The sequence below is a fragment of the Sparus aurata genome, chromosome 8, assembly GCF_900880675.1.
Source record: "Sparus aurata chromosome 8, fSpaAur1.1, whole genome shotgun sequence".
Taxonomy (NCBI): domain Eukaryota; kingdom Metazoa; phylum Chordata; class Actinopteri; order Spariformes; family Sparidae; genus Sparus; species Sparus aurata.
Genome location: NC_044194.1, coordinates 36,671,106 through 36,697,350, shown reverse-complemented (window position 1 = coordinate 36,697,350; position 26,245 = coordinate 36,671,106). Strand labels below are relative to the sequence as shown.

Here is a 26,245-nt window from a genome sequence, read left to right as displayed (position 1 = left end):
ATCTAGGAAAGCAAACTACCAATAACTTGACCTGAGATCAAAATAACACCAAAACAGTGGACAAACACACATGTTGAACACATATGTATTACATCAACCAGAGCTTAATGTCCTGTGCCTAGCTGTGCTATCTTCTTCTTTTCGTGTCTTTGAAGCTGGTTGGTTATATGACAGTTTCCCATTTCTTTACACAGTCCTTTGCGTTTTTATTGAACACTGCGAGATCCTTTGAGCTGCACTGGTTCAGTGTGCTATGCTATGCTATGCTATGCTATCAAGGCCCAGTTCAACGTTACCAGTCTTTGAAGAAAAGGTGCTGGTGGTTGCAGGAGAAGGTTGGGGTTCCAATGTTGAACAATGCTGTTCTTGCTGTGCAAGGACTGATGGAAGTCACCAGAGGAGGAGACACTTCGCTCCTTTCCTTCACGAGGATAGCAGTTTGGTGCTAACTTGCTTGGTGTTCCTCAGATCGTGAAGTTAGTGGGCAAGCTTTGCGTCTCAGATGCATGTGCAGCTCTCCGCAGCTGTTAGGCCCAGAAGAAGAGATGTTGAGGGCAGGCAGCTCTGTGGGGGAGAGATGGAGAGGAGCCCTTAAAGATAAGAAGTTGAAGGAGTAGAGAGAGAACATGTGCAAAGGGCTGGAGTTTTGACTGTCTAGTCTGAGAGGGTCTGTCACCCCGAACAATGTAGCTCAAAGCTGAATTTTGCACCAAGATGTAAAAGCTGGGGAATTCTGGGAAACCGAGTTTAGTTCAGAGTCCATTTTGAAATCCACAATGAACGACTTTATCTATGGGTCCAAACATATCAAAGCACACGTTGGACAATTCATTTTAAGCCTGACAGCTGACCACACTGGATGTAACAATAATCAAGCTTGTAATGCTTACTGTTATAAAATGTTGTTTTACATTAAAATACACTACTCACAATAAGTTAGGGATATTGTGAGAGACTCAGTGGATTTCATACATACAGTGTTTGTTTCACTTCAGAGAGTTTTGGGATAGGGAGGCGATTGTATTGGGGTGATAGACACACCTCATTTTGTGTTTTCCACGTAATGGTCTCACTGTGTACAGTGTGCCTTACATATTGGGGCCAATACCAAAAAACTAAAAGACAACCCTTTTCAATGTGGCATCAATTTCAACATTCTGTGGGTATAAAAAGCTGGTATTGTCAGTAAGTCATTCCAAGTTCATCATTCAAACAGCCATGAACACACGATGTCACTTAACGGACGAGCAGTGCCACCTGGCCATAGCGCGCCTTCGGGTCTGTGGCAGGCAGTCAGATGTTGCTCGTGAACTTGGTGTGTCTCAAAGTGTCATCAGCAGACTTGCATCAAGACACAGAACTACTGGCAGAGTTCGTGACAGACCCAGGAGTGGAGCCCCACGAGTGACAGACCGCAACGATGACCAGTACCTCAGGACCTATGCACTCAGACATCGTTATGCAACTGCCACACAGCTGCAGGCCCAGTTACGAGATGTGAGGGGTACTAGGGTTTCCAAACAAACCATTCGAAACCGACTCCACCGCTTTGGCTTGAATGCCAGACGACTGTTGCAGGTGACTCCACTGACACCAAGACACCGCCGTGAACGTTTGCAGTGGGCACAAGACCATGTGACCTGGACAATGCAGCAGTGATCTACCGTCCTGCTCACTGATGAGTGTCGGGTCACCTTGCACAGAAATGATGGTCGTCAGCGTTGCTGGAGAAGGCGAGGTGAGCGATATGCCGAGGTCAACATGGTCCCCAGGGTTCCCTTTGGTGGAGGAGGTGCAACAGTCTGGGCAGGCATCACCAGTCAGCGCAAAACAGATTTGGTTATTGTAGATGGCTCAGTCGCTGCACGTTCTTACCTCAGAGACATCATAGAACCCGTCATCATCCCCCAATTCCGCCAGCACACCCCCAACTTTCTGTTCATGGATGATAATGCTCCACCACACTGTGCCAGAATTGTCACAGCTCGACTTCAGGAAGTCGGAGTGCCTCATATGGTATGGCCAGCAATGTCCCCTCACCTGAACCCCATAGAGCACGTCTGGGACCAGCTGAAGCAGAGACTGGATGATCGTACCCCACCCCCACGTGACCTGGCAGAACTGCGTGTAGCACTTGTGGAGGAGTGGAACGCATTGCCTCAGAACAACATCATGAGGCTAGTGAGGAGCATGAGACGTCGCTGTCAAGCTGTCATTGCGGCAAATGGTGGAAACACCCGCTACTGACATTGTCAATTTTTGTTATTTGGGGCTATCCTTGTTATTGTCTAAATTTTTGGGGTAATAAATATTAAACTAATGAAAATGGTGTTTCTTCTCATTCATTATTAGTAATATCAAAGGGAACTTTTACTTATTTCATTCAAATTCAGACCAAATAGGAAAAGCACTCATGTAAATAACCTCTTTCACACTGCCGTTTGCATGCGGGGATCCTGCGCCAATTCTCTGCATCCGCCTCTGTGTGGAAGTTTCAGATGTGGAGAGGGGGGAAATTTCGCTCCAGCGCTGATCCGCCTCTGGAGGTAGTATCAGGGCCGCATTATTGGTGAGCCCTCCCAGTGTGAACGGATAATCCGGATGCGCGGAGCGAGGGCGTGTCGGTCGTGCAGTCTGATAAGTGCACAGGTCCTTCACTCAAATTAATACACAGAAATGTCCCACAAAGCAACGTTACAGGACCGAACAGAAGTAACGTAGTAACTGTAACTGTCTTTAGCAACTTATATGAGGAAAACAAATACCACAGCTGTACGTAGAGAAGCGCCTGTCCTCCGCCTGTCCTCCCGACTCTTCCTCACATTTCTGCCTGAAAAACAGCGCCTGTCACCGGCAAAAAACTTTAACTCACTGAGTATTTGTGATGAAAATAATTCACCGCGACCGTCAGCCTTCCGGACCGAGACTTCAGGGAACTTTCCCCCAGAAAACAGCCTCCGTCCCCGCGAGTGACAGAGTCAGACAGCGTCCTGTTTACTGATGGTAATTATGTATAATTATGTAATTTAGCGCGAAAAACGTAACTCCGTCACTTTCCAGGATGTTTGGTGGGTCAGGATCTCAATCACTACACATTATAACAGTATCTATATGATTATAAACTGTCTGCGGGTTTGGATTAACAGGGGAACACCTGGGAAACACCAACGTCATCAACATGACGTGTACCGTCACGCCTCTTTAGGAGCCGCAGCGCCGGCTTTCTGTGTGAATTACACAGGTGAAGGCGGAGATGCTTCGCTCTGTGTGAATCACCATCGGCGGAGAATTGGCGAACCACCGCTCCGGAGATAATGCGGAGAGCCTGTTTAAGAATGGCTAATAACAATATCCCTAACTTATTGTGAGTAGTGTATGTCCCATGAAATGTTCACTATTCATTGTCTTTTCAGTTGCTGCTGAATCCGTAAGCTGCGTGAAAGTAGTTTTATTTCTGCTAAGTGATAAGAGAATCATTTTAGACAAAAACGTTGTTGGTTGTGAATGCTGCAGACAAGCGGTGTCTGTGTGGAGAATTCATTTTGTGCTTCAGATTAGACATCAATGCAATTTAATTTATTTTTCGCTTACTCTTCACTTCCTTTTTAAATACTTTTTGTTGTCATGTTGATATATGGGGATGAGTGCACATCTCCTTTCCAAGACCTGATGGGAAACAGGAACTCATCTTCCAACAGACCAGACGGGAAGTACAGTATGTCCACAAGCTATTTCCTATTTATCTCAGTCCACTGTGTGTGTGTGTGTGTGTGTGTGCTTGTGTGCTTGTGTCTGTCTACGTCAATATCAGCACAAGAAGAAGGGACACCCAGCACAACAGGAAAGAGCCATCAGCACCACTCCCCAATGAAATGAACCGTGCACAAACATGCGCGCACACACACACACACACACACACACACACACACACACACACACACTGATAGAGCTTGAAAAGTCAGGCCATAAAAGTTATTCATAAAATGGGACAGCACTTGGTCAAATTTATGCCCGTTGTCAATGCTGGGCTGCTTCTCAGTTGGGTCAAATTAAAAGTCTAATTAAATTGTAATTTAGAGATGAGGAAGACATGCAACAAATATGGATGATAAAATCACCAAGATTAAGAACACTGCCATATCTTACCACAATTACTAATAAAAGATTTCTTAATACAACCAAAAGTAAATTTAGGGGGCCTGTCGATTAAAAGGTGTAAGATAGGCATTTATTCTGTCAAATAAACTTCCAAAATGAAACTGCGGAATAGCTAAAATTATTTCTGTGTTTTATCGTCTGGCCACCCCCTCAGCCTGTCAATCTTGGTTGGTAGCAAAATGAATATTCTTGGGGGAAGACTCAATAAGTGGGGAATATTCGTCAGAAATCAAGCCAACACTAGGGTCATTCTTTTTTTGTAAATATCAATATTATTGGTCATGATAAAACCCTGGCAGATAAAAGACTACTGCACACTGCCTTCCAGTGATCCTAACAGGAATTCATGAATAAGTAAGGGAAATGGAAACAGAACCAGCATCAACATGACCTGCACTGTTTGAGACAGGGTTGTGAAATACAGAGCAAGAATGCTTGGCAGGGTCTTGCAGTGTCAACGTTTTACCCCCTCGCGTCTAGCCGGAGGGCGGAGGGACGGCGGTCATGTCTGTTTATGTCAGACAAAAATGTACCATGCAGTCCCAGAAACAATGGCGCTTTCTCAGCTTAACTATGGTTGCACTATTTTATACCTAAACACATCGAGTACCTTTGTTTACATTTCAATTCGAACTAGAACTTCCTAGAGGAAAGATTTATAGTTAAAGATGACTTTTTTTAATTAAAAAATTATCAACAGGTACTCTAATTAATTATTTGTTTATTACTACTTATTACTGAATCGATATCGAAGCATTTAAGTCAATATTGAATCGAATCGATATTGAATCGAATTGCGACCTAAAGAATCGAAATCGAATCGAATTGTGAGGTTCTTAACAATACCCAGCCCTAGTGGTTTGCATATCTCGCAAAACTGTTATCCGATCTGCTTTGTATTTAAGACAGACAGACAGACACATAGATAGATAATATACATAATACATAATATAATGCCGATAGTCAAACTCTGATAGTGAGTTACAGAAAAGTAATTTCACATGCTGTGCTCTAAAAACAGAAAAGCAGAAAGTTTAAAATAGACCAGGTCCAGTGGAATTGTTGAAAGACATAAATTAAAAGTCCCTGTTCACGCAATGGTGTGGCATCTTCCAGCACTCCTCACAGCAGAGTTGAGTTTTCAACACTAACTTAACTTGAGAGCAAAACAAAAGCTACAGTGACTATGTGATGGTTACAAGAAATTCTAATGCACTAATTTATTAATGGTACATATGAAAGGATTCAGCTATGACTAGAGCTTGCATTAATGTTATCTGCCTGTTCATGGATAGGAAGGCAATCTTATCTTGCACAATGACACTGGCTAGGACATTCACACACTAGCAGGCATGCATGGGCACGCGCGTATACACACACACACACACACACACACACACACACACACACGAAGCAGGAGCGCTCCAACAGCTGACTTTATAGGGCAGATCCTGCAAGCACTTAGAACATATCCTGTACAGAACAGGATTAACAGGATTAAGTGCATATGAAAAGATGGGGGACCAAGCTGTTTAGTGATGGAAACAGTTTTGACTTTATACTTAAATCTAGTGGACTCATTGGAATTCAGGAAGAGCAGGCATTTTGTGGTCCCTTGGTTGAGCATCCTTGTATGAGCGAACCAAACATAACACACTGTAATCTAAGCACATTAATATGAGGTTCTCATGAGTGTATGTAATTTTGCAAAACCAAAATGACTGGTGTTTAAATGGTTTACAGTAATTAACAACATCTGTGTCCAGTCGTGCAGCAGTAAATGAAAAGCTCAGTCTGCTGTTGTCTCCTGTAGCATCATGCTATGACATCATGATGCTCTCACAAAGCAATGAATAGCTTTCTCTTTAAACAGACGGTATTCATACTGTAAAAATCACTGAACTAAAGAACTTAAAAACTCATGTTTACCACATAATTTAAAGCACAATAATGTTGGTGAAGTGAGAGATGGACAGTTTTTTCAGCCCTATTTTCAGGTGAAAAGGAAAATTGTGGAGAAAGAAAACATAATGGGATAAAAGATTCAAGTCCAAGTAATTTGATCTCATCTGGACTAGCTTGTGATCTGGTAGTTTCTGTAACATAATGTGGTGTTGTACTGTACGACACTGGAATTGCTATATATGTTATATACTATACCTTGAAAAATATCTATATTCCATACTATTTTTGATACTTTGATAGTTGAGTGTAAAGTAGAATTCAGTTTATTTTTGATTATTATTTTTTTTTAACCGTTGCCCTAAATATACATATTTTCTTGCACAAATGATTCATACTCACTAAAAGTTTGTGAATCAGTCACTGAAAGTGCTTGATTTTGCTACTCACAGGCTGAGGTTGTTATTTTATATAGGAACTGCCAGCAAAAATGTATGTCCTAAGTCAGAGGACCCATACATCATCCTATCTGGACCCGGACCTATAACCAGTAAATTATTGAAAATTATTACATTTTAATGGAGCGTGTCTATATTAACTGGTGCCACTTTTCCAGCCTTTACAGTACTGGTTTTGAGGCCCACAGAAACCGACTGACCAATTGCATGTGCTTTAAATTATCTCACATGACGCAACGTAGCCAATCTAATCAGTGCGTTCAGACAAGTGGGACAACAGTGATGAAAAATACACACATAGACATCTGTCGGAGGAAATGCGAGTCAGAGATAGGTATTTAACATGTCATGCTTTAAAAAGAGAAAAGTGGACAATGAAAACAGCTTTTAAGCATGAATGGTCTCCAACATGTTGGATTTTCCCACAGGCAGTTTAAAACCAGTATGTCTCATAGGTTCTGATACCGTGGCGATTATTAAAAGCAGCATTTTGTAGCACCCCTTTGAGACGAAGCACAAGTCTTTTAAGAAAACATACCAGCTCATATAAGAATTAAGGGTACCAAAAATAAAGGCAGCTTTCTCCACTGTGAACATTATTTAAATGAAAGATCATTTTAAATAAAAGCTGAAGCTCACTTCTCTCACTGAACAGAAGAAAGTGGGGGAGTGAGGCATTAGAGGGAAAGACAGACTGTTTAGATGTTACAAGGTGTTGATATTGCTTTTACACAGTTGGTTGAGAATGTTAAGATGTTTTTAAGTTAACAGGAAAAATGGGAAAACACAAGGTAAACACAGTTTTTTCTAAAATTAAGCACTTTAGAGGCATGTTGTTCAAAAGCTCTCTGTTATGTAGCTTTTTTTATTTTAAAAGGCAACTTTATTTGACATTTAGAACACTTTTTTGTTATTGAAGTACTTATTTCAGCTCAATGTGAAAACTGACAATATTGCTGAAATGTAAATAAAATCTAGAAAAAAATCTAGAATTATACTTAAATTATTTGACAGTCAGTTGTTGACCACATACAGATGTTGACACAACTACTAGGCTACTTCAGTATAGGCCACTGTAAATGGCACTGAATCGTGATGAAAGTCAGATATTATGAGGTTCTGGACCTTCACTTAAGGGTATATTCTCTAACCAGACCTCTTAAATTTTGAATTTTAATTTTAATCATTGACAATCCAGATGAGACAACAACTGCACATTTCATATCTTGTGAGACTGACAGCGAGGGTTCTTCTTGAGCAAGACTTGTGTTTATTGTTACAAAATAGGTCTTACTGTTTAACAAAGGCTTATCTCTGTAGGAATTGTTTCTGTAACGTTGTCAGACATTTCCTCAGCCTGTCAAAAACAAGAACTTTCAATGACAATCACAGTTGCCCCAAAGGATTATGTTGTAGCCGTTGCAGCCTTTATCTGGCTGCCAGCTGAGGCAAGTATGAATCATACAGGGCCCAGGTTTGAGAATACCAGCAGTTAATGCCCAAACCTGCCACTACTTAGCGACAGGGCTTTTTCCTGCATGAGGTCGTTGACTTTCATCACTATTGTGAAGATCATGTGAGGACAAAGATGAAAATTAAGAAGAGTCTCGCTGAAGACTGGAACAATTAAGTACCATGCATGTGCACAGTGGACGTACAAGACCATCCATGATGTCACACATGCACAACTGATTTTCAATACAAGGGGGGGGGGGGGGGGGCACAATAAGCGTTTAAATTTAAAAAATTTAAAAATACCTACAAAATCAACAGTACATGCTACAGTTTTGAAACTTTCACCAAACTGTAGCCCCAATACTGCTGAAACTTTAGTCCACTTAAACTCAAACTAAAAACCTATCTCCTCCCACAATCTTTGCTCAATTGTCACCAAACTTGCTAGAGAGCATCTTCAGACCGCCCTCCACAAAACTTGTTTCTCGGATTTTTGATTTATCAAAAATTAAGCCTACAGTGCATCAAAATGTTTGACTGTAAACATATACCATCACATTCTTGCTAAATACATTTTCAATCTTCCTGAAAAAAATTGAGAAGATTTTGGAGTCATGGTTGATGAAGTTTGACAAATATCAGAATTTTACCTAAAAAACTGAATTTTTGAGAACATTTTGAATTCTGCTCTCATGGGAACAACTGGAGTCAATGCAAGCAGCATTTTTAAACATTAGTTATTCACTTATGGAGCAAATTAATCATTTTTAAAAACAAATTACCAACATCTCCATGCTGCAATATGTGTATTTTCAGATTTTTGTCTTGATAACTGAATTTTTTACAGTGGTTTCAAATCTAAATAATTTTGATTATATTTCATCTTAAAAGCTATTTACTTGGTGTCATTATTTTCAGCACAACCTCACATGTGTGACTGTACAGTTATGTTTTTATTTTGACATACTGTATTAACACAATGGACCTAAAATCACAAACAAAAACATGAAATCCGAGTAGAAAAAGTTAGATTTTTTACTGTGAAAACCACAAATATGTTTAACAAACCATTTTTATTTTTACTTATAATGCAAATATAAATTGTTGTTTATCTAAATGTGTGCATACATTTTAAAAATGTACAAAGTTATATGTAACTATTTACATTTAAATGCAGGCAATGCTCAGGTCTGCCTGAGCTCCTTCCAGCTGAATGAAGAGCTGCACTGCCTGCTCCACATTCAGCTTCTCCTCATTATTCTGACTCATTAAACAAAAAAACGACTCCACTACTCACTAAACACACTACACCAAACACTACATAACACACTAACTACACACTCCAAACACGCTAAATGTCACAAATCTCTCAACTCTCACACACACCGACCGTCGTTGCATGTCAATCATCCGCCTAGGTCCCTCCCACAACTTCCTGTTCCTCAACAACCAAACTTGCTGCTTGGACACTTTCGTGACAAAAGCCCGTTTTTACCGTTTCTTCTGCACCAGACACAAAGCAAACGTGACGGCAATGTTCGCGAAAAAGCGTGGCGGACATTATTTACCCTAGGTCCGGTTTTGGACGTGCCGATACTTCCGGTCCGTCGCCTTGGGAGGTGGGCCGTGTAGCTAGCGGCTAGCATTTAATCTCATTAATCCACAACAGTCAGTTTAGATGCACAGAACAGAACAGAACGGGACCGAACCGCCGGCAAAATCCCGGTCCAGCTCGCGCCGCTGCAGGTATAAATCTGCTTGTTTCTTAAGGTGGGGGGTCGCGGTGGGCTCTGCAGTGATTGGCTCTGGTGCGCGCGTGGCCACGGTGTGCAGTGATTGGCTCTGGTGCGCACGTGACTGTAGTGGCTCCGGTGGACAATGCTCGTTGAATTTGTAAAGCATTTATGAAATAATTTATTAATGGTATCATTGCAGTCCAAACAAATGCGAAATAGCACACCCCTGAACCACGCAGCAGCCATGTTGAAAGTCTCAGGTCTGTCTGATCCTGATCCGCAGAGATATTTGAGGAACACACACATACACACACACACACACACACACACACACACACACACACACACACAGACAGACAGACAGACAGAGATTCCGTGCTTTTATAGAAAGATGTGTAACTCCATGCTTTTCATAACCTAATGTTCTCCTCTCTTGTTTTTGCAGTGCAAAACGCCCTGCAAGCATGATGAGCATCCTGAGTCGTATTGGGGGAAAGAAACAGAAGATGAGCACCCTAGAAAAGTCTAAGATGGACTGGGACGCTTTTAAATCAGAGGAGGGCATCACTGAGGAGCTTGCCATCCACAACAGAGGCAGAGAGGGGTAGGAGACTGTCTTTGACTATTGCATCAATTATATTCAGATTTAGGCCAGATGTAGATAGATCTGTATGAATTACTGTAAATTGTTGGACAGGAGCATCTAATCTAATCTGCTAAATGCCCTAAATATATCATTAGTTTGGCAATGAAAAGGCCTAAAATGACAACAACTTCAACAACTTGTTGTTTTATCTTCTGTTACAACTGTTTCTAGCACATTCATGAAGTGAAACCTGACTGACGTACAATGTAACGCTTCAGATAAAAATCACAGACGGCCTATTCTGTCTGCTTGAAGTGGAAATGGAGTCAGTAGGTGATTTTTTTGCGTGTGGACCCGTGTTTAAGAAACCCTTGTACACCCACCCCCATTTTGGTGCAGAAGGGGTATTTTGAACTCTTGCAGCTTTAGGGCTGAAACGATTCATCGAGTTACTCGATTAACTCGATTATAAAAATTCCTCGAGGCAAAAACTCTGCCTCGAAGCCTCGTTAAATTCCTATGACGCACACTATACGCGCAGGGATCTGATTGTTCCACACGGACCGTTGTTCAGGAAGCACACCAGCGCGTTATACATTTTGAATTTAGCTGTCTGGCACAATTTAGCTCTGTATTTGTAGTGATGTCGTGATGCGGTTTGACTAGATATGATGTTTAGCTTTGATGTTTTTAACCTCTTCAACCCGAGCTGCGCATGTTGCATTATACACCCTATAAGAGCATGCTAATCATGTAGCAACATATTAATGCAGCACACCAACTTAACGGGAAGAAGCTCGGCTAAACGCTCATGATAATCATTTTCACCTAATTGAAACTCAATTCCGACACCAAGCAACTGAAGGAGCACGTAGAAAAAACACGCTAATGGCGTATGTCCGAAAAATCGGCGTAAGCGATTACGCTACTTCATGCTAATGCTACATACAGCATGTCATATGAAAGCTGGGACTCTACAAATTTCATCAGTACACGTCTCATCACTCACTGAAACAGCCGCCGAAGAAGAGCAAAAATAAACATCACTTTATACAGACATGATCATGAATTACGTGCTACATTGGCTGTTTTGTGATTATAAGCTCTGTTTGAGTGCATTACACCGCCTCCACCGGCTAATCCAATGTGTCTGTGTCACTTTGAAATGATTCCTGACAGTTCAGGATAAGTTTCGGTTCAAGGAGGACACGTATAGTGTGGAGTAGGTAGGACCCTAGTCTTCCCACACAGTGTATTTGCCTCCTTGTGATTGGCGGATTAGTGTGGTTATCATGGATTTGGGGACTGAAGACTGAAAAAGTCTTATTTATACTTTATTTATTATTTATTTATTTTATTTATTTATAATTGTTTTATTTACATTTATTTTTTCATAAATTGTACACATTGTGTACCTGTTTGGCTTGATATTTTATATTCATTCTTTGTTCTCAGGTGGGTAATTTGCAGAAGGTGCAATCCTTTTTTTGTAATGTTGTATGAAGAAAACAAAACCAAGGCCAAATGGCTTTTACTATTTAAGTTTGTATTCACAGTTTTACATGTTATACATGTTTTACAGTAAGTTGATTTAACTGTATTGTTGTTTAATTATTGGCACTGGCACTTAATAAATGGGCTTAGTTTTGGAGCCAGATGTTGGAGTTGGAATGAATACCTCTGTTTTTTTGAGAAATGCTTGATCATTTTACAGCCACATCATTTTCGTTATGCATTATTTGTTTTGGTTGTTTAAAAACGCAAAAAAAAATTATCCGATTACTCGATTTATCGATCGATAAAGTGCTAGATTAATCGATTACAAAAAGATTCGATAGCTGCAGCCCTACCTAGCTTATAGAGCTACTGTGTTATTCTGAATGCTAGATGCTAAGTTGCTTTCATGGGAAGTTTGACAGCGGAATATTCCACTTTGATCCAATTTATAACCATGGCAATAACATGCCATTCAGTGTATTAGCTTTCAAGAGGAAGAAAGTCTTTGTTTTCTACAGTGAACACCGAGGAAGGGTTGACATGGTAAAGCCTGTGTTGTTGAAATTGTATAGCTCTTTGATATCCTGTCCTGTGAAGGCAGCATGAAGCTGCACTGCTCAAAGCTGACAGATCTACTGAAACAACAGTAATTCTGCTACGAAATGACACATTTTATAGCAAAATGTTATATTGCTGTTAGGGCTGCACGAAAAATTGTTAAAAAATCGTGATCTCGATTCACACATACACGTGATCTCATTTCCACACATAGCGATTCTGAATCATTTTATATCTCGAGCTGAATCACAAACAAATGCTCCCATTTTCCTCCCGGATTTTTTGAAGCGCCCCCAAACGCAGCACTTGATTCAGTGGAGGAAGCCCGCCTGCAGTTGAGTGTTTGGAAGGAGTGAGTGAGAAGCCGTTTTTAGACGGGGCAACAAGCCGCCAATCTGCCCGTCCTATTGACGGCTAGGTCCGCGGTTTTAGACAGAGGGCGGCAAATTGAGGGTCTGTTTTGGTCCGCCGATTTGCCGCCTCGGAGGGTCCACTTATTTCCACCTCGCCTGCTAGATGAGCAACTGGACAGCCGCTGAGATCTGGGAGATGCTAGCGTCTCCTGGATCTCTAGCTGTTTCGTTGTGTTAGCTTGTTGTTTTAGCGACAAGCTAGGAACGGTGGCTACTTTCAAATTAAAAGCCCCCCGCTAAGAACCCAGTTCTTAACTCCAATTGGGTGCAATGTAAAGCTCTTATTTTGAAGACAAATTCGTTGTCAACTGTTCGCAGCCCAACTTCGGGCTTCACGTCACGTCACATGTTTAAGCCTACCTCAGAGGCGGCTTTTGGAAAAGGAGGAATATTACGCCTCTGTTTTAAAAAGCCGATCACAGCAGCTGTCACATATCACCTAGCCAAGGATACGGCCCCAATAAACACTGTACAACATGAGGGATTAAAGGATGCCCTCTCATCTTGGAGACAATTTTTTTTTTTTTTTACTTTTGTAAAAATCATTTCTCATCCAGTGATAGAACTTCAACAAAACAAAAAAAAGCATTGCTTTGGCAGAGGCATAGTAGTATGTCTCTGCCATACTACAATGTTTTGTTTTTTTTTTTGTTCAAGTTCATCAGTGCAATAAACATTTTGTGAAAAAAATCGTGCCAGAGAATCGTGATCTCAATTCTAAGCAAAAAAATCGTGATTCACATTTTTTCCAGAATCGTGCAGCCCTAATTGCTGTAAAACAGGGATGCATTATAAATTTTGCAGACCACATTTTTGCAAATAGATGCCGGTTTAAACTTGTCTTGTCATGAATTCCTTGTATGAATTTGCTGAATAGATCTAATTTTGTGATGTAATCTCTCTCTCTCTCTCTCTTCCTCTCTCTCTCTCTCTCTCTCTCTCTCTCTCCCTCTCTCCCTCTCTCTCTCTCTCTCTCTCTCTCTCTGTGTATTTAGGTATGTGGAGCGGAAGAACTTCTTGGAGCGCGTTGACCATCGGCAGTTTGAGTTAGAAAAAGAAGTGCGACTGAGCAACATGAAACAATGACACAAACTGATGGCACACACACACACACACACACACACACACAGGAACAGATCTTTAGACTTGCTATATGTTGCTTTCTCTCTCTAAGAGTTATTCCCCAGTAAAGTGAGCTCAGACTAGTGCTACAACTTGAGCCTTTCAGGTATTTGAAATAAATAGATAAATAAAGTACTGGTGAGTTGGAGAGAGCTGCTGTTGAACACAGTCCTTCCTAAGTTTTTTTATTTTTTGGTTCAGTTCTTTGTTTGCCTTTGAAGAAAAACTGTTCACTAATCTAGAAGAGCAGGTCTTGATGGAGCTTTGTGATGCTGCACTTTACAAGGCTAATCTGTTTTTTCAAGACCATTAATATAACCTTGTTTACCTACATTTAGCACATTCCTCATATCAGGTGATACAGAGTAATTACACCTAATGTTACACCTAATCACAATCTTAACTGCTACTACAGCACCACGGACAGCGCCTTTGATTTATCTATACAGAGCACAGTAATGTCAGAGCCATGGCCGTGCTGAGATACTTTGAGTCAGATGAATCAACGATCAACGAGTCAGGCAGACTATATTGATATATTCAACTAAACAACACCTCCACTTCTGCACCCTCTCTGATACTAGAGGATGGAGAGAGGGGATGGCAGGCTTGTGCTGGTGCTCGCATCGGTCTACAGTAGTGGTAGGTAATTAAGTACATTTACTCAAGTACTGTATTTAAGTCCAAATTTGAGGTACTACTTTACCTGAGCATTTGATTTTATTCTACTCAGGGCTTAATTTGTCCAGGATCTGGGACCTCCATGTTGGGACCCACAGCTATTGAATGGGATTGTGAAATGAGATTATGGCTACTATACAACACTGTCCATAGTACTTAAATGGTGGGGAAATCGATATACCACCACTGAAGTCGGTTTTCCAGCCTCATTTTCGTGGTAAATTAAACTTTCAGCCCTAAATATATTCCCCTGATTGGATACCGGGAGAGCACTGCAAACCGTCAACAGCTGTCTTCTACTTATCTCTTCCTGCTGACATCAAGGGATTATTGTGAATGTTCTGATTGATAAATGTAAAATAAATAATGATTTGTTTGTGATTAAGTTCTGTGACCTTCTCTCCCTACGACCCATTGGAACAGTACCCTGTTCTGAGGCCTTTTGATTTACAAATTAAGCACAGGTATTGATCTAATGATATGATATATAAGAGTAGTATAACAGTCACAGGTGACATTTTTTGCATGGAGAACATTCCGTAGTTCAAGTACATTTTCTGACTGCTTAGGTTGTATATAAACTCTTTAAAACCCTCTTGATTAACTGCAAAATGCATCATCATAAAACTGTAAAAGGTCTGTTCTTCTGACACCATGAAAAGATGACTTTACAGCTAACGGGTTCTCACGGGACAGGCCCACAACAGACTTATGGTAATATGTTACTTAAACACTGATGTATTAGTACTTTTGAAGGGTATGAATACTTCCTCCACCATTGTCTGTCAGAGCATTGTTCATGATGGAGAAACACCGTTCTACCAGGGCTTTGCTGTTAGGCCAACTGTTCGTATCATGGTGATAATTTAGCACTAGTGTTGATGCAGGTCTGTGAATCACAGAGCTGATAGAGACTAGCTAATGTTAGGGGTCTGCCAGCTAGCTTTAGCAGACCTCAGTAATGTGAGGCCTGTGGCAAACTCTTGCAAGGTGATAACATGGTTGTTGTCTCAGACAGCTTTCTGTCTTCCACTCTGTCTCTGATCAAGCCAAACAGCCAATCGAAAGTACATCATTCAGAGTGACCAATCGAAGGAGAAAAAGATATGAGCCATGGTCCCACCTCCAACTGCCAAAAGTCAACTTGTTGAGGGAGCAGAAACTCTGCAGCCCATCTCGAGGGGACCAGGGGCCTGCACATAGGGGGGCTCGCTCCTCACAGCTGCATGCTTGCAGATCAGATATGCCCCCTGCGACTATGGCTTTCTGCTTGAAGATACTGTTTTTTCATGTGCTCTTTGTTTTGAATCAGTCCTACCACAGTGGTATCATTTACAAACATATTATTATGTTTGTGATGTGGGTTGTGCAGTCATAGATGTAGAGAGACTAGAGAAGAGGGCTCAGCACATAACCGTGCAGCCACGCACCAGTGCTGAGTGTCAGGGTTGGAGAGTAATGGGTCTGTCAGAAAGTCCTTGATCCATGGCATGTATGCTGACAGGACACCCAGGCCGAGCAGTTTGGTCACCATTCTACTGGCATGATTTTTTTGAATGCAGAGCTCCTAAAATGACATCCTTACATTGACCCTGGGCATTCCAGTTGGGTCAGTGCGGTGTGGAGAGCTGTGTAGATGGTGTCTTCTGTTGATCGGAGTGAGGATTTAAGGTGTCTCAGGACCAGCCTCTCGCAGCACTGCTACAGTAGGGGTGAGGGCCACAGGTCTGAAGTCACTTAGGCTGCTGATGGTTGTTGTTGTTTTGCGACAGGCGGGGTTGGGGACTAAAGGCATATGGGGACTGTGCAATTTGATAAGGCAAGGTTAAAGACGTGGCAAAGTACCTCAGCCAGCAGGTCGGCACAGTCTCTGAGTATCTGACTCTGGAACCCCGTCTGGAGTGGCTGCTTTCCTGGTGTTGACCCCACAAAGCATCTTCCTGACATCATCTCTTGTAACAGCCTGTGACTGGAGACTCTTCAAAAGACAACTACAATGTACAAGACAAGACTGAAACACATAGCCAACCTCTTATTACTGCTAGTATCTTTTCCGATAGCTTTCATTACCTTTCTACTGTACTTAATATTAGCTTATTTAGCAAGGTTGCCAAACAGAGCCTGAGCATGCTAACAGCTGTCTCCTACTGTCATGATCCTCACAGTACATGTCATAGCAGTCTATCATGAGTAAGTCTGTGGAAGTTTTTCGGACTTTCAAGAATTTTAACCCACAAAGGACAACCTTCATTTGTGTACCATGAATCACCAATACTTCATAACCACAATTTTTTTGATGTGTGTTCGTGTTGTGTAAAGTCATATCTGCAATAATTCTGATTTGGAAATATACATAAATACTCTGAATATGTATTTTAATTTGACATAAAAATGTTACAGGTTTTACAAATGTAACTAGTTTCAATGCAAAATTGCATGTAAAGTGATATATGCATATTCATGAATCCATTTGTACATGCCTCTGGATACTGGTGAATCACTTCCTGTCAGTTTATGGGCAATGTGAAATTTTGAACCCTGACTGTTTTATCCCGTAATTTTGTCCAATACCTACCACAGAATATCTGACGAAAAATATCCATACATGTGTAGCTAGCTTCACTAACGGGGGTGAAACAATTGTTGAAGAAGGCTTAAACATAAAAGACAAAGTGGAGTGACACTCCTCTTCATCCCTCACATGGTTGAAACCAGATTGTTGTTTTTGTTCTTATTGTCTCCTGTTGTATGGATGAAGGTACTAGGTAATGTCAGTCTCTTTTTTTAGCCTGCTATCTGTTCAGAGTTATTGGCTCATGTGAGGGAATACCGCCCCCCGCTGGTGTAACAACTAACCGCATGTAATGTCTCGCTATTTTTCTACAGATCTGCTGTTCCAGTACATTGCTAGGAAGCAATTCACAGTTTATAGTGTAAAACCCATTTCATAAGAACAAATGTATTCACATATCACTTCACAGTTGCATTGAAACTGGTTACATCTGCAAAATCTAAAACATTTTCATGTGAAGCAGTATTTGTAGAGTAAGTTATCCATATTTGCAAATTACTCTGTATTTTCATGGATATGACTTTACATAAATTAAACATTTCGTGTTTGTGGAAAATGAAACATTTTTGATTCATGGTTCACATTATTAGATTGTCTTTTGTGGGTTAAAGTCCAGGAAAAACCTCCATTCACAGTCTTCCTCCCAAATTTATTTGAGAAAAAAAAACACGAGGGGAAAATCAATGCATGAATGCAATGCATCATTAAACATGAAAACCTGTTAATACCAGGTGTAAACGCAAAGGCCTGTGATCAGAAGAAATGTTTTAATCCGAAAACAGATAACATTCTAACGTGTTCCCAAGGCTAAATTCCATGCTCCTCATGCAGAAACACAAGATTCAAAGATAACTGAACCAAAATGTCAGGCTGTGTTAAAGATATCCTAACCCTGACCTGGAGCCATGTGCTGGCACTGGGGCGCGTGGTCTGAACAATGCTTGGAGGTAGATGGGTGCAGTTCTGTTGACGGTGTTGAAGGCCATTGTCTTGAATCAGATGCGGGCCGCAACAGGAAGCCAGTGGAGGTCACGAAGGAGGGTCACAATCCAATGTTCATGTCTGTCAAATGTTCCATGAGACTATACCAGTGTTGGGTATATTTTTTTATTGTTTTTTTGTACTCAGCCAGTACTGAGTTTTTTTAAAGCTATTATTGATGTTTTGGATAACAAACAATGATTCAAACATGAACATTTTCATAACTTTTTGCCCATCACGAGGCACAAAATAACCTTACTGGCCACTTAAATTATGATATCATGTTTTCATGGATTGAGGTGAAAAGCTTTATGTGGACATTGTACTGAGCAAGGTCACAAGACCATAGTAGAAGTGTCATCAATCAAAATGTTTTATCAGAGGAGAACCACTGCAGTAGATCTGATGGCTGATATCCACTTTGGGTGATTTTCAGTCATGACTATGAACAAACAAATACAAGGACAAGAAGGGCGGTTAGAGGAGGATGGATGTGAGGGAAGTAAAGAGGATGAGAGTGAGATTTGATTTCTTGTAACATAAACTGCAGGGTTTTGATAGAGTTCTCTGTCTAATCATGTAAATATTAAATATCCAATAAACAAAAGCTGGTCATTTTAAATACGCTACTTGAGTTGTTTTTCTTGTTCTTTTTGCTGATGACAAACTATTTTCTGATGTAGGTTGCGTAATGTTTTGGGGGGTTTTTGTATTGGGCACTTATGCTGGGAGTGTAATCACCCGTTTTAGTGCAAGGAACCTGAAAAAGAGCCAAACTGTGGTGACAGTTATAGTAACGTCAATAGGAGATGCATGGAGAAACAGACTACAGCCAAAGATATCCACATCATATGACTGTTGATGAAGAAATGCTTATATAATATCATTTACAAAGCTATGACATGACAAAATCGCCATTGCTTCATTGCAATGATGGTGACATTAATTGTTGATGTTCCAGGTACAACACCAACATGGTAAAGCCCACTGACTATCACATATATATCTGTATTTGCATATACATTGACAGATAATGCAAGAAACACACTAAAGTTTGGGCGGCTGTAGCTCAGTGGGTAGAGCTGAGGACTAGTGAGCGGAAGGTCGCTGGTTCGAATCCCTGGCTCCCCAGGGCGGGACTGAGTTACAAGCCGAAGCATCCTTGAGCAAGATGCTGAACCCCAACACTGCTCCTGATGTGCAGTTGGCACCTTCGTGGCAGCCACTGCCATCAGTAAGGGCCCTGCGATGAGCTGGCGACTCATCCAGGGAGTACCCTGGCCTTCGCCCATAGAGTCACTGGATTTGGCCCCAGTACCCCCGCTCCACCTTGAAAAAAGGTGGTATAAAAGCGGGTAACATCACCCGCAACCCGCATGGATAAAGCGGAAGAAAACGGAACGGAACACTAAAGCCAAACATATATGTCATATGACTATTTATGAAGAAATGCCTCCAGAAATTAAACGAACACACTAACAACAGATTTTTAAGCGACATGTTTGTTTCCTGAGTTTGTGTAGGAGAGGGATACTGTATGCGCTCTCTTCTGCGGGAATCAGTCGAAGTGGCCCTGTTTGATGTGAGTGTTATCAGCCCTGTCAATCATTTTGGGGTTTTAAAATCAGTGGTTACCCCTGAAATAGGAGCAGACAGACAAGTCTGGGCTTTTGCCAGCTCAAGTTACTTTGTCAAGCAGCCACTGTCCTGCAAGCCTCAAGCCAGAGGCCGTTCCTGTGCTGGCTGATTTCCAGCCAGGTGAAACCTTTGTTGGGTCGCAGGAGCCTTTTTTCCGGGGATCCACCTGGCTTACGAGAGTTCCTGCTTGGGTCCAGCCACTCCTGTTCCTTGGTTGGTGGTCCAGCTGACGTCACTGATGATTTCGCTGCTCCCTCCTGCTCTGAGGAACATCTTTAGAATCACAACAGGCTAAATCTGGGAGCAGTTATTGATCTTGATAGCCGAAGAGGTAGGGAACGTGAGGACGGTAACTAAGCTACAGCTTTTATTGGAAGGCCAATGTATCACAGGAAGAACTGTGCCCTTTGTATAGCACAGAATGGATGAAGGTTCTCAGTCATCCATGTCAGGGTTAGTATAGCATGGTACTGTATCACAGGCAACTGGAATTGTTTCAGTTTCTTGAAGACATTTCACCTCTCATCTCAGAGGCTTCTTCAGTTCTAACTAACTAGAGGGGTCTTCAAGAAATTCAAACAAGTCCAGTTGCCTACGATACAACACTTGTTTGTATAACACCATTATCTTTTAAATAAGGCAGTACTGCCACATCGTGAATCCGAAATTGAATACTTTTAGTGCTGTCAGTGCAGGGGCGGTTCTAGGGGGGGGCCAACAGGGGCCAGTGCCCCCGTAACTCTGAGTCTGGACCCCCCTGTGGCCCCCCTGACAGGGAGTCTGCATTAATAATACAATGACAGACATATTGCAATGATTTTGTTCTGAAGGGAAAGGCAGAAATAAAGTGTCTCGGCAGTTTACAATCAAAATTGTTGAAATTGTAAACACTGCTTTGTCTGAATGAGGGATTTATCCTTTTTTCCGGGTTGTATGTGCCCCCTAACAAAAAAGCCGGCCCCAACCTGGCCCCCCTATTAAAACTGGTCTAGAACCGCCACTGTGTCAGTGTAGTTTTCCACAATAAAATTAAAACATTCAGTTCAATTTAATAGTAGTTTGAGAAACCTCACAGTCTGGTCTAGCTTTTTCCTCAATTTTTAAAGGATTTCATGTTCTTCATCAGAAAATATGTAAACTGGCTTCGCTGGCATTGACATGGGAACACTTTTAATCTAATGAGTCAATTCCATGGACACTGAGCATTAGGGGTGGTTAATCGGTCCAATTTCCCGATTCGATTCGATTCGGATTATTGAAGTCTCGATTCGATTACAAATCGATTTTCGATTATTAACGATTATTGATTCGATTTTCAATTATTAACGATTATTGATCTTCCATTTAACATCAGTCAGCTGCTGAATTATTTTACTTATCTTTTGAGTAACACCTCACAGCACCTTCAATATTGTATAGTGTAACTGTAATATCAAAATTATTATTTTTTAACTTGTTTTAAATGTAGTGTTTCACTGTTAAAAGAAAGTTGCCAAGCTCAGCAGCCGGACTCATGTTAGAAGCATTGTTGGAGACGAGAACCAGGGCGTGTTTCTCTATCCCCCACTCGTCTGCCATTGCTTTGAGAAACTCACACATATTTGTGCTTGTGTGGCTATCATCCATAGCTCTCGTCTGAAGTACGTAGGACATTAGCTTCCATTAACTGCTGACATAATGAGCTGTAACGGTCACATATGAGACTGTAGCTCTGGATGTCCAGGCATCACCATTATTGCTACCCTGTGAGCAGAGTTGAGGGACACTTGCATGGAAAGGTTTGTGTCCTTGTAAAGATTTGGAATCAATTTAAGTGTGAAAAAGCTCCGGGATGGAATAACATATCTCTGCTCCAGACTGTGGACCATGTAGCGAAAGCCAGTAAGAGGAGGACTCCAGTTTGTATTACTATTATTTTAAATCGATTTTTGGAAATTTAATAATCGAATCATAATCGTCAATATTATAATCGCGATTAATCAATAATCGATTTTTTTCACCACCCCTACTGAGCATGTCTAAATTTTCCATGAGATATGGTTGAAAGGATCAGAAAAATATAGCGGAGTTAAGTGGAGACTGAAATCGCACTCAAAACAGATTCTACTTTTCATTTGGCAGATCAAGCACAAGTCAAAATCTTAATGGTCCCCCTGGATTTATTTGTTGATCTATTGCTAACTTACTATTTATCAAACATGTAATTCGACATTTGGAACCCTGCATTTTTTATGTGGCTAAAAACTTGATTCCTTGTCTTGTCATGTTTCTACATTCCCTGCATCACATATACCAACTGTGAATAATGTAGAAAGTGTGAAATCATCAGCAGGAATGTCTATCATGTAGCCTGCATGCTTATGTGTGTGAATGTGTTTCCTACGTGAGACACAAATAAGACCTGCTCATCGAAACACAGCTCTATAGTGCTACTTGTGGTCAAAAACTCAGTATGTTACCTTTTTAGTTTACATTTATCTGATTAGTGCAAAATGCAGAATTAGAAAATCAGATTTTTCCATCTTTGCTATACTTTTTTTTTTTTACATTCAAAACTTAGGAGCCAATCCACATTACATGGACCTATTGTAAACACTCAGCCTTGCCCTCAGTTAGCCCAACACAATCCCAGCAGCATTGTATTTTGTGCTTACATACTGTCAGGCTCATGAAAATAGCAGCCTTATTATAGTTTGAAGACAGAACTGCTCTTTACAGTTGCCTAAAGGACCACTTTGTGATCATACTAAATCCTTCTTTCATTACCCTTCTTTCAATCTGACTTCCCTTTGTATCGTTTTCATACAGTCCCAATGTCATCAAGTGACCATAATTGTATGCTACATACATTTAATTTTTAATATACGTGCAGTAATTTTGACTTCTGATGGCAACCCTGGATTGGTTGTGTAGACATTAAGGGTTTGTCTTTTGAACTCTTTTTACAGGTGGGTACATTTGAGGTGACACATTTTCTGGTAAAATATTCCCCTCGCAGTCTTACACAGTCAAAATGTTGCCAAACTGCAACAGAAACCTTTTTTCTGCTGAAAGATTTTGCCTCTTTTGCCCTGTAAAGTGCATGTAAGATGGTTATAAATAGCTGTTCTTTGTCCATTAGAACCAGGCTTTGATCCCCATGAGGACTACAGGTGTCGTGAAGGCACGCACACACACACACACACACACACACACACACACAAACACACACACACACAGACCGACAAATCATCATCATCCTCACAATCCATCCATTCAAACTCTTCCAGTCATTTTAATGAGCAGCTGATTTGAAACTTTTTAAACTCTGTTAAAAACTTTTGGTCAGTAATTCACTGACTAATGAGCAAAAACATTTAACTGAATCATTTCTGGTGTTGGCTGCACCATTGATACTTAGACACAACAGGCACTGGGCTATAAAAAAATACCTATATAAATGTTATCTTATTTTTCTTTGATGACAAAGTGGATGAGGTGGAAGCCTTTGTGAAGTCACCAGATGAATCCCCACAAAATGCTTTCAAATATCTACCCAAAATGTCCAAAGTGTTTGTGAAGTTCAGCACTGGTGTCCCAGCCAGTGCAGCATGTGAGCAGCTTATTAGTGTTGGTAAAGGTGTTTTTAGTGCCAAACGGAACCGGGCGGCTGTCTGATAAAACCTTTGAGAGACTGCTTATGTGTCGTGTCAACAAGTGATTCTGCCCTGACATCTAGTTCTAGTGCCTCAGTGTTAGAGCCTCTGAAGTTCCTGCGATGTCGACCACAAATGCCAGCTTTTGTTCTTTAAAAAATAAAACTTGAGTTGAGGGCCATATTTCTGCCGGCATGTTAATTTTTTGTAGGCTATTATATTTTGTTTCATATACACCATATGTTGATTTATTTAACGCTGAGTTAAATGAGTATAATGAGCATAAGTAGTTGCTAAAGCTTCTATTTTTAGCAGTAGTTTTACAAACTACATTTCTCCAGGGGTTGTTCAAACTACTGCCAGGCTGAACTACATGTAGTTTTACAAGCTACGCTTGCAAAGTAGCTTCACCAACACTGCATTTTATGTGTAGACAACGGGAGTAGAACATGAAAACAGAACACAAGAATGGTCATTGAAAGGCTCGTTCCATAAAACACCCCTGGGGATATTTTAAAATCTAGCATAGGTGGGTTCATTTGTGATTCTTTGGACCTGTAGTAATGTCAGCTCCCTGAGGTGAGGCGGTCTCTTTAAGGCCGAGCTGGCTGAGCGCCGCGGAGGGCGGCAGCAGCAGCGGCAGCGGCGGCAGCAGCAGCAGGGGCGGTGCTCTCTTCTCCTCTCCTCTCCTCTCCTCTCCTCTCCTCTCCTCTCCTCTCCTCCCCTTCATTGACGCTGCAGACCTGTCAGCATACGGTGCGAGTAAATCTGTCTCGTTCTCTGTGTCGTTTACTAGCCTGAATTTGAAGTGGGGCCTTTCTGAAGGATTCCGTGAGAGAATCCTCGACAGAAAAGTGGAGTGGTGGAGGGAGGGAGCAGGGAGGCGGACGACGGAGGAGAGTCGGCCGGGTGTGCTGGACACTGAGGCGGCCGCACCGCTGCTGCTGCCCTGCTGCTGCAGACGCGTTCACACTCAGGACGGGAGAGAAAACGACCATTTCTGTCGCTTCCCATAGCTTCCAGCATGGAATGGACGAAGGAGGACTGACGCTTGGGCAGCTGTGAAGAAAACCTCGTTCTTTGGGAAAAGTAGCATCTGGAAAAAGACTAGCGAGCGGTTTAAAGCCAGCAGCCACGGAGATTGACAGCGCTAGCAAAATGTCTGTCCCTGTAAGTATGTCAGCCCCGAGGCTCCCGAAATACTTCTTGTCCTTCAGTGATTCATGCAAGCTGGTTGGTGACGATTCGTTTTCGTGGTAGTGCAAGACCTGACATGTTAAGTCGATACAGACTACAGCCCTGATCCAGCCCAGCACACACCCTGTTCTGCGCCAAGCAGCCCCTCCATGATTAACGTCAAATGTTAGCTTGTAGAAGAGCTGTCAGTCACCAAACCAGCTGTTCACTGTGAAATGTACACTACAAGAATTTGAATGAAATATGTTTCATCAAGAGTAAGTGGGACTGGCTGGCAGGAGCAGTGTAGTAAAGTGTGCTGTGAGCTCGGTACCGTCAGCTCAGTACCGTCAGCTCGGTGCCGTCAGCTCGGTGCCGTGAGCTCGGGGGGCTCTGCTCAGTACCGTCAGCTCGGTGCCGTGAGCTCGGTACCGTCAGCTCAGTACCGTCAGCTCGGTGCCGTGAGCTCGGTACCGTCAGCTCAGTACCGTGAGCTCGGTGCCGTGAGCTCGGTACCGTCAGCTCGGTACCGTCAGCTCAGTACCGTCAGCTCGGTGCCGTGAGCTCGGTACCGTCAGCTCAGTACCGTGAGCTCGGTGCCGTGAGCTCGGTACCGTCAGCTCGGTACCGTCAGCTCAGTACCGTCAGCTCGGTGCCGTGAGCTCGGTACCGTCAGCTCAGTGCCGTGAGCTCGGTACCGTCAGCTCAGTACCGTGAGCTCGGTGCCGTGAGCTCGGGGGGCTCTGCTCATTAGTAAAGATGCATTCATCTGTAAAGTTCTGTGAGTGCTCTGTTATGTGAGGCCCGACTCTCGCTCTGTAGTGACACAGCCGGCCCGTCAACACATTGAGACATGACATGCTGCCTGTGTGTGCTGGATGTGGCCCTGACACTCCGTCCCAGCTGTGTGCGTGCGTGCAGCCTGCTGCGGTTAGAAACCGTCTTGATGGAGCTTGTTGGAGTGTTGTTCATCACATTCCTCAGGATGTGTTTCACAGTCAGCCTGAGGGTCCAATGGAGAGCTGTGTGAGTGTGTCAGTCACGCCAGTGTGTGCGGTCAGCTACAGGCCTCATATTTATTGTGTTCCACCATTAGACATGTTTATTATTGACATCTTGGCTAAAACTAATAATATACTTAAATTCACCAACAGAGCAACTTGTGTGCACATTTTTAACATGTCCTGGTTTGTTGCTAATGTTGTATTTGTGTATGACTGAAGAATACATACCTGAACATGAACTCATTTAGTTTGTAAAAGTTTCCACCACAAGGACTTTGATGGTGGATCTGCTGAGAATCTGTTGAGAGCACATGTTTGTTGGAGGTATCATATGCGAAAGCAAAACCAGATATTATGGTATCCATATTTTTTCTCTTGCATGTGTCACTGTTGGGAGGAACAACGAACCAACATTTCTCAAGAGCAGCTCCTGAAAGGAAGACCAAATGTGCCTCCAAATGTGCTGTTATACTAAATGCATACAGGATAGAGGACACGCTGATGAATACTACTAAACTATTCTGGATAACTAAAGGGTAAATGACTTAAGGGTTATACCACTATGTTCAAAGAAGCAGCTGCTGACTATCTAGTATGACTGACCAGTATTGTGGGACAGTCTGGAGCTCTGCAATTATAATGAAATCACTGTTTTTTGTTATTTGGTTCATCA

General features: G+C 41.9%; 2 protein-coding genes across 3 annotated transcripts in view; both read left to right on the top strand.

Moving 5' to 3' along the window:
* The window catches only part of cfdp1 (craniofacial development protein 1), a 30,937-nt gene extending 12,189 nt beyond the window's left edge, over positions 1 to 18,748 (top strand). Inside the window, exons 6-7 of the mRNA XM_030426226.1 lie at positions 10,155 to 10,313; positions 13,759 to 18,748. Of these exons, the coding sequence (XP_030282086.1) occupies positions 10,155 to 10,313; positions 13,759 to 13,849 (250 nt within the window). The 3' untranslated portion in view covers positions 13,850 to 18,748. The remainder of the gene's footprint in view (positions 1 to 10,154; positions 10,314 to 13,758) is intronic.
* A 5,308-nt stretch (positions 18,749 to 24,056) lies between these two features.
* Positions 24,057 to 26,245, top strand: part of bcar1 (BCAR1 scaffold protein, Cas family member) — an 84,026-nt gene continuing 81,837 nt past the window's right edge. Inside the window, exon 1 of one of the 2 annotated variants that reach the window (XM_030425702.1) lies at positions 24,057 to 24,562. In XM_030425702.1, coding sequence (XP_030281562.1) covers positions 24,551 to 24,562 — 12 coding nt within the window. In that variant the 5' untranslated portion in view covers positions 24,057 to 24,550. The remainder of the gene's footprint in view (positions 24,563 to 26,245) is intronic. The other variant, XM_030425704.1, reaches the window with a different exon arrangement.